At 48.7% G+C, this 13,338-nt stretch overlaps 3 protein-coding genes across 3 annotated transcripts; 2 read left to right on the top strand and 1 right to left on the bottom strand.

The window, feature by feature from the left end:
* Positions 1 to 2,082: 2,082 nt before the first annotated feature.
* Positions 2,083 to 6,556, top strand: FIBRA_01920 (uncharacterized protein; the record flags this gene model as incomplete). The annotated part of the gene is made up of 11 exons (XM_012323788.1): positions 2,083 to 2,412; positions 2,463 to 2,564; positions 2,875 to 2,959; positions 3,009 to 3,445; positions 3,497 to 4,102; positions 4,158 to 5,087; positions 5,140 to 5,261; positions 5,310 to 5,448; positions 5,498 to 5,732; positions 5,836 to 6,146; positions 6,203 to 6,556. The coding sequence occupies 11 exons, from the start codon at positions 2,083 to 2,085 to the stop codon at positions 6,554 to 6,556; spliced, it is 3,651 nt and encodes a 1,216-aa protein (XP_012179178.1).
* A 351-nt stretch (positions 6,557 to 6,907) lies between these two features.
* FIBRA_01919 (uncharacterized protein) lies at positions 6,908 to 7,476 on the bottom strand (the record flags this gene model as incomplete). Its single annotated transcript, XM_012323787.1, has 4 exons — positions 6,908 to 6,967; positions 7,023 to 7,094; positions 7,157 to 7,224; positions 7,278 to 7,476. 4 exons carry the CDS (start codon positions 7,474 to 7,476, stop codon positions 6,908 to 6,910), a joined length of 399 nt encoding a protein of 132 aa, XP_012179177.1.
* Positions 7,477 to 7,919: 443 nt separating this feature from the next.
* FIBRA_01918 (uncharacterized protein) lies at positions 7,920 to 10,134 on the top strand (the record flags this gene model as incomplete). The annotated part of the gene is made up of 8 exons (XM_012323786.1): positions 7,920 to 8,392; positions 8,453 to 8,557; positions 8,610 to 8,760; positions 8,816 to 9,214; positions 9,267 to 9,530; positions 9,583 to 9,851; positions 9,907 to 9,949; positions 10,015 to 10,134. 8 exons carry the CDS (start codon positions 7,920 to 7,922, stop codon positions 10,132 to 10,134), a joined length of 1,824 nt encoding a protein of 607 aa, XP_012179176.1.
* Positions 10,135 to 13,338: the final 3,204 nt, after the last annotated feature.

Genomic DNA, 13,338 nt, shown 5'->3' with positions numbered 1-13,338 from the left:
ACGAGATTTAGGAGGTCGACAGGAAAGCCTGATATGCCTGGCGGGTAGAGACATAGGAGAGCGCCCTCTCTTTCTCGTAGCTAATCGAGGATCGCACCAGATCCCGTTTCTCGCGCACCCGCCATCCCTCCCTTGCCATATACTTTCTGCATGTATTTTTCTGCAGCGGTCTCTCGATCCGAAAAATGTATTTTTAGAGCGTTTCCGGTGGGCGAAAAGCCACTGGGACGCTGCGTCGCGCCAAAGATGCTCTTGAGTGCCTCGCTTGGACAACAGTCCGAACCACTGCCAATTAGTTTGAATCGACAAGAACAGACAAGAACGCGCTTGTGTAATTTCAAAGCCGAATTGTCACAGTGCCCGCGCAGTCTGACAGCACTGACAGTGATAGTAGTTGATTTTATTCCTAGACAGTTTCGGTGTCGAAAACGGTGTCGTTCACAGTTGGCCATTGAGGATCCATATCCTAGGGGTACCGGTTCACAGTGCACACATTACACCGTTCGCACGTTGGATTGTGACGTACACCGCGAATGCAACAGACCATGTTGCCTGGGCATCTCATATAGGAGATACCATCAGGTAGAACATGTTTGCACCAAAACATGTACTTTTGGATTGTCAAGAAGGAAGCGCGCGCAACGAATGCGCTCCTCCGCCTTTTTGTCCGAATGAACGAATATCATACAGCCAGTGAGATCCGGGAAGGATGCGATTTATTTTCGGCCGGTTAGCGGCCGCATATCGTGCGCACTATGATGCTGTGCTAGACACTTGGGAGAGTGAATTTGTATGCTCGATGGACGATCGAATACATCAATGGGACACAGGCAGCTATCACCGTAGAGGCATGAGGCTATCAGAGATCTAGTTTCGGCTGAGTGATGGTATGGACGGTTTCGTGCCATTAATCGTTCTCCGGATATGATCGAAAGAGTCAAGTGGAATAGATTACACGTCCCGAAGCACCCAGACTGACACGAGCACACAGCGGCGCGCCCAGGGCATGCCACGAATCCCGGATACCTCAACTTCCTCTTGTCCATGCTCAACGATGCTATACATACCCTATTAGACACGAAAACAGGCAGACTCGACCCGGAGGTGGGGGAAGTTTTGACGGCTGGTGGAGGGCCACTGGCCGGGTTCCCTTACGAGGCTTTAGATCCCCGCCTCTAGCACTCATCTGCCAAGGCCACCATCAGTGAGTCTGCCACATACCTACTGTTACATAACATCCCTGCACTCCTGCACTCCTGCCTCTCGTGAACCTTGACTTATGACTTGGTACCCAGCTAGCCACCCGGCTAGCTAATGTCTCCATTCCGATTACTGCTAGCCACAACACGCCGACTGTCAGACTCCTGTACTTATCGTCTACATAGGGCCTTGCCCTCAAGGACAATAAACGAGACTCACAAACAAACAAGTGGAATAGATGGAGGGAACTTCTTCTGTTATGCTACTCGCAACATACAACTCGAAGGCGATACCAATGTGAAGCGGTGCCAGAATTTCAGTCTGGATAGAAGGAACTAAGAATATCATGACTTGCCGAATGACAAGCCATGGCCGGGTGCCGTGCTGGGGCCTGCCGTCCATGAAACTGCGGAAGCCCATAAATGTACATTCATAGCTCGGGGAAACGTATTCATCATACACCGGGTTCACACCGTGATGTGAGGTAAGATATTAGAGTGACTTCAGGATTGTCCGATCAATAAGACACGAATATGAAGAGTTTTTGGCCAGATCCGTAGATGATCTCGAAAGTGCTTGAAAGTGCGAACTTTGAGCACTGGTCGGGCGTACAGTGTGTTGACGGTGGAATTCAATCACACAGCTCCGGACCCGCAAGCGTGTGCCACAGACGCGTTGAGACAGACAGTCTCGACTCTCCGACAGCTTGTCGCGTCAATAAAGCCAAATAACGCGTTCCACGCTGGTTGACGCCGCTTCGTTCATTCTCCTCGTCTTTCAAAGTACTCGTCCTGCTCAAGCGAAACGCCTTTCGCGTCAAAGCAGCTCCTATTATTTCAGCACAAATCCCATAGTCATCTTGGCTACTCTGTAACATCTAACATGCCTCCCGTCGCACGGTCAGAAGAAGAGGAAGCCGACTTCATGACACAACTGCTTGCTGAAAGCGAGGGCTCTCATTCTTCTGCGGATACTGTAAGAACATCTCGGACGACGCAAAACTCTCAACCTCCGAGGACACCTCCAAGATCACGAGATATTTTCGCGACTCATACATCTCGCATCTTGGCTACCCCCCAAACACCCGCTAGAACATACTCTGCTCAAGACGTCGATGTTGATCAGCTACTTGCGGGTGCGGAGGACTGGGACTGGGACGATATGAACTCTGATTGCTTATCTCCGAAGAAAAATAAGTCGCCAAAGAAAGTGGTACGGTACTTACTTGCCCTACCTATGCGTCTTGTTAATGATTGCTTTAGCGGCCGGCAATTCACGCTCCTCCTAAACATGACCTTCGAAAGTGCATACGATGTAGTGTTAAACATGTGACCGACATGTATGACGATAGTAGCTATCAGAAGGTGAGTACGACATCCCAACAGGCATATTTGCACTGCCATTTTTACGGCTTTCTCGCGAGTCAGCTTCTGACGTTACGCTGTGCAAAGCAGCGATAAAGCCATGTCTCGGGGATATGCAATATCTCATCCTTCGCTCCGGATTTTAACATCCGGGAGAACCCCACACGCTCTTAGACGTAAAACTGTGGACAGCGTTTTTTGGACGAAGTTCCGACTCGTTCTCGCCAGTCCCCGCACTCCACGTCGGATTCCTGGCGTTTCTGAAGAAGTTATGTTTTCATCAGCAACTCATATGACGGTGCTTTGTCAGGACTTGGTGGTCGAGGTTATACCGGGACACGAATGTCGGCGTGTTATCCTACGTGACGGCTGGATAACTGCGGATGTACGTCCAGGTAAATCAAGCAATTCATTGCCCATGAATCCATCTAATGCTTACATCAGGCGATATCGTTAATATAATTGGCGATTTTTCGGTACCGCTCTTCACTTCTGATTCCATGAACATGCCATCAATATCAATCAGCTCCAAATCAAATTTTTTCATTCATCACCCCGACCTACTAATCACGGCTACCGCGCTCTCGTCGGCTCCTCAGTGTCTGCGCAAGCCACTAATATCAAATCTTGTTCGCGGGTCGGTGGACGTTACCCCCTCACTCGTATGGGGCACCATGTTGCATGAAGTGATGCAGACTTGCTTATCTGAAGGTTGTTGGGACGAAAAATTCGTCGAGGCTAGAATTACCGATGAAGTGGGCAGGGGCCTCTCAGAACTGATGCGAATCAATACGAGTGTGGAACAGGCCACAATAGAAATGAAAGCGCGCGCGAGAGGCATCAAGTCGTTCGCTGACAAGTACATTGCTCAGGAACCAAAGGTAAATAAAAAGAACACTTAGCTCGTCGTTTCCTTCTCACGAAGATCGTAGTCTGATGCGATCTTAACTAACACGCGTGCTGCACAAGGGCAAACGTCACTGCTCGCCATATCCAAACTTCACGACATCGAAGAAGATATCTGGTCCCCGACATATGGCATCAAAGGGAAGATTGACGCGTCCGTCAATGCAGTAATATCCGAAGTTGAAGAGGGGGTGGGCTTCTTCAAGGGACCTGCAAAGACTACCACTCAAAATTGGACAATGCCCTTTGAAATTAAAACCGGGCGTGCCGGTGCTGGTATGGAGCACCGTGCACAGACCATGTTGTACACTTTGCTTATGGCGGAGCGATACGGGTCAGAAGTGCCCAGCGGGCTGCTTTACTACACGAGGAGTGATGAAGTCGTCCGAGTTCCCGCGGCTAGGAATGAGATACATTCTCTGCTTGTGGCTCGTAATGAGCTGGCTGGCTATATGATGCGACGTATGGGTATTCCAAGGCCACTTGACAGATCGTTACACGACGAAGATATTGGGGGCGGAGGCGATGATCCCGAGCCGCATGACATAGAATCGTTTTTGCCTCCGACAATTGACGACTCGTGGCAATGTGGCAGATGTTATGCGCTGGATACCTGCATGTTATATCGTAAGGTACGCATCTACTCGTAAAATGGCGATCTGCTTCTCACTAGCTTATATTTCTAAGGCCGCTGAAGAGGTAGTGGACACAACGTCTCCGATAGCCGACATTTATGCACTGAAGACTTCCCATATAACTCGGGAACAAGGCGCTTTCTTCAAGAAGTGGGAAGCTTTGATCGCTCTTGAGGAGCAAGATCTGATCCGTTTCAAGAAGGAATTGTGGACCATGGGTGCTCGAGAGCGAGAGATGCATGGTCGCTGTTTCAGTGACATGATCCTCGACGTTTCATATTTCCCCGTTCTAGACAGTCGCGAAGCTGCTCAACACGGGGCCAGGATACACCGTTTTACGTATCGCTTTACGAAGAGCTCCAAGGTAGAGGTGTCATTGTTGAATGGGCATATGAGCTTCGGGGACGCCATAACCGTCTCTGTCGAACCCGACTTGCTTGCGCTGGCCAGAGGTTTCATCATTGGGCTCACTCCACAGGAGTTGGTAGTGGGCGTAGACCACGAGCTCGATCTGCAAGCAATTTTGGAGCGCAAAGGTGGGCTGTCGTCTGAGGTGATTTTTCGCATTGACAAAGACGAGCTCGCTACCGGGATGGGCCGTATTCGCGAGAACATCGCCCACATGTTTTACGCTGATGGTGACTCACGCCGCCTTTCGCTGGTTGTGGATCTGACTCCTCCGCAATTTGACGAAATTGGCGATTTTGACACCGCGACACCGCCTTTGTCAAAGCTGAGCGGCCTGAACTCAAGCCAACGAATTGCAGTGTCAAAGGTACTGAGTGCTCAAGACTACGCTCTTATACTAGGAATGCCAGGAACCGGCAAGACTACTGTCATTGCAGCTATAATCCACGAGCTGGTCAGCATGGGTAAGACGGTGTTGCTTGCTTCGTATACACACTCCGCTGTAGACAACGTCTTGCTCAAACTTAAACACACCGCGGATTTCGGTATCTTGCGTGTTGGAAATCTAGACAAGGTCCGTTAAGTCGCCGAACGTCTGAGTAACTCATGTATATCTCTTATTCCAGATTCATCCAGATGCTTTCGAGTTTACGTTGGCGAGTAGAAGAGCGGCGACCAATATAGAACAGCTCGAGCAGCAAGTAATGACACCGCCTGTGATTGCAACAACGTGTCTGTCCCTCGACCAGTATGTTGTCTGCGCAAAGCTGTTGTTCGCATACTAACTGTATTCTAGTCCTTTGTTCTCCCGTCGCAAGTTTGACTATTGCATAGTGGACGAGGCTTCCCAGATTACTTTGCCCACATGTCTTGGGCCTCTGCGCTTTGCAGACAAGTTCGTCCTCGTCGGCGACCACTTCCAACTACCGCCATTGGTAGGGAATTTTCACCTTGGGAAAGTCTTTCGCTAACGTTGTATTTAAGGTACGAAATCGCGCGGCGCGGAGGGGGGGACTCGATATCTCGCTCTTCAGGCGTCTCTCGGATGCGCATCCGCATGCAGTCGTAGATCTCACAGAGCAATATAGAATGAACGAAGACATCATGCTGCTCTCCAACAAGCTCATCTATAGCGGTCGGCTGCACTGTGGCTCGGATGAAGTAGCGAAGCGCACCCTGACCCTGCCCAATCGTGCCTTCCTTCAGAGCCTCCATGCAAGTGACAAATCCCGTTGCCGGCATGACACGGCCAGCTGCTGGTTAAGCCAGTTATTGGATGAGAGGCAAGTCTGCTGAAATTGTGTCTTGTCGCCTACTAAAAGCTCGTCAATCTAGGTGCAAAGTGGTTTTCGTCGATACAGATGCCGTTCCCGCACACGACTCCCCCGTCGGCGATCTTGTCGAGAATCGCATTGAGGCCCAACTATTGCATCAGGTCGCCGAGTCCCTCATTCGTAGCGGCGTCCGGCAGGACCAGATCGGCGTGCTCTCGCTCTACCGGCAACAAATCAAGCTTCTGTCTTATTACTTGCAGGACAGGAAAGAGGTTGAGGTTCTGACTGCAGACCGTAGTCAAGGTCGCGACAAGGACTGCATTCTGATCTCGATGGTGCGGTCCAATGCCGAAGGCCAGGTAGGCTATGTACTACTGTTTGAAAGCCAGCCGCTGAATGGAGTACATATGCACAGGTAGGCGATCTGGTAAAAGATTGGCGTAGGATGAACGTATCCTTCACACGTGCTCGGTCAAAGCTCATTATATTTGGCTCTCGATCGACGCTGCAAGGCACCTCACTACTCAAAGAATTCTTTGAGCTTATGGAGAGCAAGGGGTGGATTCTCCGTTTGCCAGCGAACGCGCACGAGATGCATATCTTGCCCGCCTGTGGAGATTTTTCCAAAAAGCGACCAGCTGAAGATGATAGCTATGATAGCAAGGACACCGATCATGAGCGGAAGAGAGGCCGCAGGATCATTACGGTGGATTGCGGGTTGTTGAAGGGCAGACCAATTTTGAAAGATCTTGCGAACGCCGTTGAGTGACTTCTACGTACCTTTTGATTTGCATATCGGACAGCAGTATATAACCCTATTGTGTATCGTATTGTTGCATTGTATACCGGCACAGCGATTGTTGTAGAATACAGCAGATTGAACGTTAATAATTGTACACGACTGACTATGCATCTATTTTAGCGGGGGCGTTTATACTCTGCTAACCTGGACTATCGCCTCCCACTGATGGCCTGGGTTAGAGTCCCCGTCTGCTTTCGGGAGACGAGGCTGGTACATATCTCACTTGGTCCGAGGGACCCATAACCGGTCCGGTGCTTCGGTATCGACACAATACGTTCCAAAAGATCCACGCATTGTGCAGGAACGTGAATACAGCATTCATCTAACGATTGGATTAACTCCTCTGGCTGCGAGGTAATCTTTGGCAGCGGTAGCGCTCTGCATCACGAATGTCAGGCGGAATGAGCTTTTACAGCAGCGTGACGTTACTAACCAGCCCCTTGAGGAGCTCATACACGCTCTTGTCATGATATCTCAGTCCCGTCGCGGGATCAGTGTATGGACCCTAGAGCGTCGAATGAGACTACCTCTAGCGGCGGTCCGAGAAAAATAAAGGAAATGACGGACCTCCAACCCAGTAATATCGCAATACCGACGCTGCGGAAGCACGGAAGGTGGCGCCTCAATAGACGCATCTGGATTGCCGTCAGGATGGCTCTGCGCAGAGATATGTACGGAAGAAGCAAACATGTTGGCATTTCCTCGTCGGGCGTGCTCTCGCCTGGCTCTCCATCAACGTCCATATTTTCCTCTTTCTCCAATCTTCTTCGTTCCCTTTCTACTCGCTCGCGCTCGCGCTCCTGGGCAAGGACCGCCTTCAGGTTCTTTGTCCGGCGGTTGGCGTTCTTCATGTAGTTTGGATTCTTGAATGGACGAGGAAGATGCATGTATGAAAACTGCTCCGCGAGGGACTGGTGGATAGAATTGAGTCGGGGTAATGCAGTGGTATCTCAAGGGCAACTCACTACGACTGGAGGTGTGGGCGAATCATCGCTAGTGACGACGATGGATTTTCGCTTTGTAGCACCTTTTGGAGGCCTGTATGCGCATATCAGTAGGTATACGGGGCACAAACACAAAACGTCTACATTATACACCGTAGCCTTGATGTCCACGCTAGTCCGGTGGGTGGATTAGTTCGGTTAAGCACAGGATATAATTGAGATCTAAGATCTAAGATTTGTGGTTCAGTCACATGATTGACTCTTGGTCTTGCCCAATTTTCAAGTTCAAACGGCGAGTTAGTTTATAGTCTTTACTCAACATTTATTCTACATTGCTTTCAGCTCGGAGTCCTCAGGCTAGCTTCTGATTAGCGACTACTTGAACGATGGATTCTCTCATCGCGAAAGCCGACGCACTAGGACCCGTTGCGAAAAGACGAAAGATATACAAGGACGAACATAGGAAGAAGTCGAATGGGTCATCATCTCGCTCTGCCGCTCCGAGCGACCTTACGGCGGGTTCAGTGTCCATTCGTACATCTGTACCCAAGTCCCTTCGACCCACATCCCCCCCTCCGGAGAATGTGCCAAAATATTCTCATATAAAGGACAGGAAATTACGCACCCAGCTTACACGGCAATCCACCTGGTCTGCTCGCAATAAGGTATTACTTAAAGATGCAGAGTTACTTTTGACGGAAGAAGTGGGGAGGATAGACGTAGATGGAGAGATGGAGAAGACATGGAGGGTAAGTCAAGACGAAGTGATAAATGCTGCAGGTCAGGAGGCGGCGAGGGGAAGGAAAGAGTGGACTTTAGATGGTGGCCCATACCGCTCAAAGTATACCCGGAATGGCAGGTGCGCATGTTTGTCCCGCGCAAACCTGAGACTCACTGAGATCTGTGTAAATATTCATAGGCACATAGCCGTTGTAGGTCGAAAAGGACATGTCGCTACGTTTGACTGGCAAGCTGGCGTTCTACATACGGAGTTACAGCTGAGAGAGACGTGTAGAGATATAACGTAAATTCTTTTCACAATATAACACAACACAATTTGACCGGTTCATCTCTAGATTCTTGCACGACCATTCTCACTTTGCCGTTGCACAACAGAAATATGTTTATATCTATGATCGAGACGGCGTCGAGCTACACCAACTCAAATCTCATATAGAGCCGACACGGCTCGAGTTCCTACCGTTTCACTGGCTGCTTGCAAGTGTCGTATGTCCGTCATCCTGTACATAGCGATTTCAAACCGTACTGATGTACCTTTCAGGGCAATTCTGGATACCTGAAGTACCAGGATACCTCTACCGGTCAGCTCCTCGTTGAACATCGCACCAAGCTTGGCGCGTGTACGACTATGACTCAAAACACGCATAATGCTGTCATTCACCTGGGACACCAGAATGGTACCGTCACGCTCTGGACTCCCAATCTGCCATATCCGGCTGTCCGGCTTCTGTCACATCTAGGGCCTGTCGTCAGTGTCAGCGTAGATCCAAGTACTGGTGGGAGATACATGGCTTCCGCAGGGCAGGATGGGACTGTAAAGGTCTGGGATTGCCGAAATTGGAAGGGTGCAGTGCGTCAGTGGAATGCGAGAGGAGGGGGCGGTGAGTTGGAGTGGAGCCAGAAAGGCACATTGGCAGTGACAACAGGCGGGAGTGTGAATGTAAGTGTTCAATGAGAATGGGTCATTGCGAGCGTGCTGAACCTCGCGATAGATTTACACAAAGCCTTCCATACAAGCTTCTTTCGCCGGGACAGTCTCTCCCCCTCTATACCTAACGCATCCGATCCCGCACAGGCCATTATCGTCAGCGAGATTTTGCCCGTTCCACGATATACTTACAGTTGGCCATTCTGCCGGTCTCTCGAGCATTCTTGTGCCTGGCTCCGGAGAGCCGAACTTCGACAGCGCAGAGGCCGATCCGTTCGAGAACAAGAAAGCGCGACGGGAGAGGGAGATCAAGAGTCTCTTGGATAAGGTACGCGAATGGCTGAGTGGCTTTTCGACTTTGTTGCTGATAACACGGATAGATACAACCAGATATGATCACGCTGGACCCTGAGTTCATTGGGTCTCTTGCTCCTCCTCCCAAACTTTCTACTGCTGTCGAAGGAGTTCACGATGTTCCTTTTGCACGCCTTCCTCGGTTGGAGCGATTGCGCGTGCAGGGAAAAGCTGACGAAACGGAAGGTGATGACCCAGTGGATGACGAGGGTGACGAGGCTAGGCCCTCAAAAAAATCCTCGCACGAAGAGAAAGAGAAAAAGAAGATGCGTGGAAAGAATAAAAGTCTCAAACGGTGTGTCTCTTGGAGTAGATACAAACATGGACACATCTCAATGTTCATCTAACAGGTATCTACGCAAGCAGCGGAAGAATGTTATTGACCCTCGTGCGGTATGTCTGGAAGATTTATTCAAATCTAATTTTCTCGTGAAGTCTTACTTTCCCATTTTTCTCAGATCGCCGTCAAAGCCAAGTTAGAGAAGGAGCGGGAAGAGAGGCGGAAAGAGAGAGCTCTTGCCAACGGCGCTGAGAAACAGAAATCATCAGCATTGGATCGTTTCAAACGCCGTACATAGTCTTTTCTCATCAGAAACGATATCCAGAAGGTCCAGTTCATCCGATTTCGTGCACGTTTCTTCACTGAGATGTTGATTTTTATCTTCCAGCAGATGGTAATGCTAAGTTGACAGGTCTCAGGTGAGTGAAATTCCCACCTGATGGTGGCAACTATCTACCCTACCGGTACGAAAGCGATGAGAATTCCTAGATGGCATTGCGTTATATCTGCGTTCGAATTTGACAGCTGGATTTCATCGAAAAAAACGGGCGTGTTGTGTCCCTCGTCAAAGCGGCGATTCACCGCTCCGGTCAGTTGCAGACTTATACAAAAGCCGAATAAGTAAAGTCGTACATATTGTGATCGCCAGCCCTCGTTCATTATTTACGAACTCTCGAAACTGATGTTAACAACTTCGTCTAGTGAAGGTGATTTGTATCGCGTAGACAGTGGAAAGGAGTCCCCGTCACCCATGCCAGGGTTTGAGTCTTCACTTGGTGCGGTTTCTCGTCGAGGAGCCAGAGGCTCTATGTCATTCATGTAGCGTTCATGGTGCCGCCCTGCTTTCTGGATGTGTAACTATTATATAATTTTGAGACGGTCAGTGAGTGAATGTCCTTCCATAGAACATTGCCATACTAGCATACGACACCCCAAAATTGAATTAAGAGCCATCGAAATTCTATGGTAAGTGATGGCTTGAACATTTTATAGTTGTAAGATTTCAATTAGGCTACTTACGGTAGGAAAGCGAATAGCATTGATTCTGCCTGTATGAAGAGACGTTACTGGTCAAAGATGTTGACGCTCGAAGAATAACCTACTTTCAGCTTCCAGACGACGAAATTTGCTATGATTGCACCCAATACGCCACCATAATACACCATGGAGTCGCGCATTAATACACTCATGAGATAGGGTGTCTTGATATCTCGCCTAGCCTCATGGACAGTTTTTACAAGAGACAATATGAAGAGGATGCTCTCCCATACAACAATCGAAACCCAGTACATCCATGCCCATGACTTGAGGGTACTAGGAAGGGGTGCGCATCCTTTCATGTCCGAGAGCGGGGAAACCAGGACTGCATTCCGGTTTTATGTTGAGAAAATCGCATACACAAGCTGAGGATAAAGTGGCACCTTTTATCTTGGTAACTACCAAACTGATCAGAATCGATTCAACGATGAGCTCTAACCCGCAGAGTGTACAGAGCGCAGCCAGTAGTCTTCGATCGCATCGATACATAACGTATAACCTTGTGATAAGGATTACTGCGACGGACGAAAGATCAGTACCTGGTAGATTGTGTCGTATGGAGCTCACCATAAAGGGTCAAGCGGGTGGTTATGGATGAAACTATGAATAGCTTGTACCAGAAATTACAGCTTATTCGACAGCGTCAGCAACGATAAACTATCGGTTACAACGCAAGGCATACAACTGTCAGAAAGATTGTGAGTACAAAGCCTAAGGGAATCTAGTCACGTACTGTCAGGTTCGTAGAGTTAATCGCGTTGATCACTGGTATGCGCAATGAATTTCTGTTGTGATGAAAAATATGTCCTCGTACTGATATTGTCAATGCTATTTAATCTTCTAAGCATGTCTATGTCCCACCACAACATGTGATTGTACATACAGAAGGTTGAAAATGCTGTCGCGCTCAATGAACATGCAGCATTTCTTGCTTTGATTGAATTTAAACTTACGGCCAGTATCGGTTCTACGCATAAAGTTAACCAATTGATCAAAGCCAACATTGAGAGACCTTTTCGTACCATCCAGAATAAGATACGGGTCCATACAAATCGCCCGCGCCACATGTGCTCAATCTATGTGGAATGAATAAATCACGCAGTGTAACTTTTCACACTCGACTCGCCTCGTCATGGAAGGTCAAACCTATTATCAAACAATGAGTCCCTGACATGACGGTGGCATAATATGATCCAACGTACAATATTCATATAGAACAAGAACCAGTGAAGCAACTATGGCCATATAATTTCTAGTGTGAGTATGCCACACTAATTAGACTCTACTGACGAACACGTACTCCAAAACCATGCAGTAAATTTACTAGCAAGGTCGTTTACCAGATTCGTGTTGATGCCATCCCGTTCGACGTTCATGATCAAGTCCTTAGGGGAAACGTAATGCGCGACACTACTGAGGGCACAGGGGAAGTAGGAAACTTCAACGACGAAGGCAGCAAGAGATGGACTTTATCTCACTGGCTTGAAGATGATCAATATGGCAGTGCGATATTGTCGAATTTACATCATTTTGTTCGGAGCCAAGATGGATTGCAAAGCTAATCGCAAATTGGGTGTGCCTTTGCACGCTGGACATTAAGGGAAAGCGTCGGTTGGAGGAACGTGATGGAAGACAATGGGAGGAGCACTCAGGCCAGAGACACCTACAAGATTCTTCACTGGCAGTCTGACGCAGAGAAGATTCAAAAAAGAGGTGAATGTACCATGGCTTATGGGCCATACCAATTGTGGGACACGATTCTATCTATCGGAGAGGGTGGGTGTATCAACCCCCTCCCCCTCGGGAGGTCCGAACTCAATTAGATATAACGTCGATGTTCAAACTTCTGGCATAGCGTGGGTTGCACTAGGAACGAGAGATATCACAATGACAGACAGTGTGTGAACATCCTTCGATGCGTTATGGAGGCGTATCTTGAACGCACTGCGCCATCATGATCCAGTCAGGCTGTAGTGTCACGCAGCTAGGGCAGCAGACTATATCTTCGCATCTCTGCAACAGCAATCCGAAACTACCACTTAGGCCACAAGCGATGAGCCCTCTGAGGATGTGCGGTGCTCACCGTCAGGCAACAATTAGGTGGAGAGGAACATAGAAAAGGATAACGTCTGTATAGTTCAAAATCAGATCGATCAAGCTGACGCTAGGAAAGATGAACCCTGATGAAGTTGGGCGTACTATGAACTAATGTATTTATTTGCGGTACTCGTTAATGAAAATTACATATCTAGTAAGTCATAGGTAGTACTTAGATATAAGAACGACAGCTTTTCATAATTACATAATCACTATCCATCTCCTTCACCCGCTCGGCGACACCGGACTTTTTGACTCTTGTCTGGACAGTCCAAGTTTGCCCTAGGAACGCTCTAGACAATCGCATCAGTGTACTTGCCTACAGCTTTCCTCCATTCAATTCACACAATATGGTCTCCGCATCGAC

The sequence above is a fragment of the Fibroporia radiculosa genome (genome assembly GCF_000313525.1).
Source record: "Fibroporia radiculosa TFFH 294 genomic supercontigs, scaffold977, whole genome shotgun sequence".
Classification (NCBI taxonomy): Eukaryota; Fungi; Basidiomycota; class Agaricomycetes; order Polyporales; family Fibroporiaceae; genus Fibroporia; species Fibroporia radiculosa.
The sequence above is the reverse complement of the archived record's forward strand: the minus strand, read 5'-3'. Positions and strand labels throughout refer to the sequence as shown.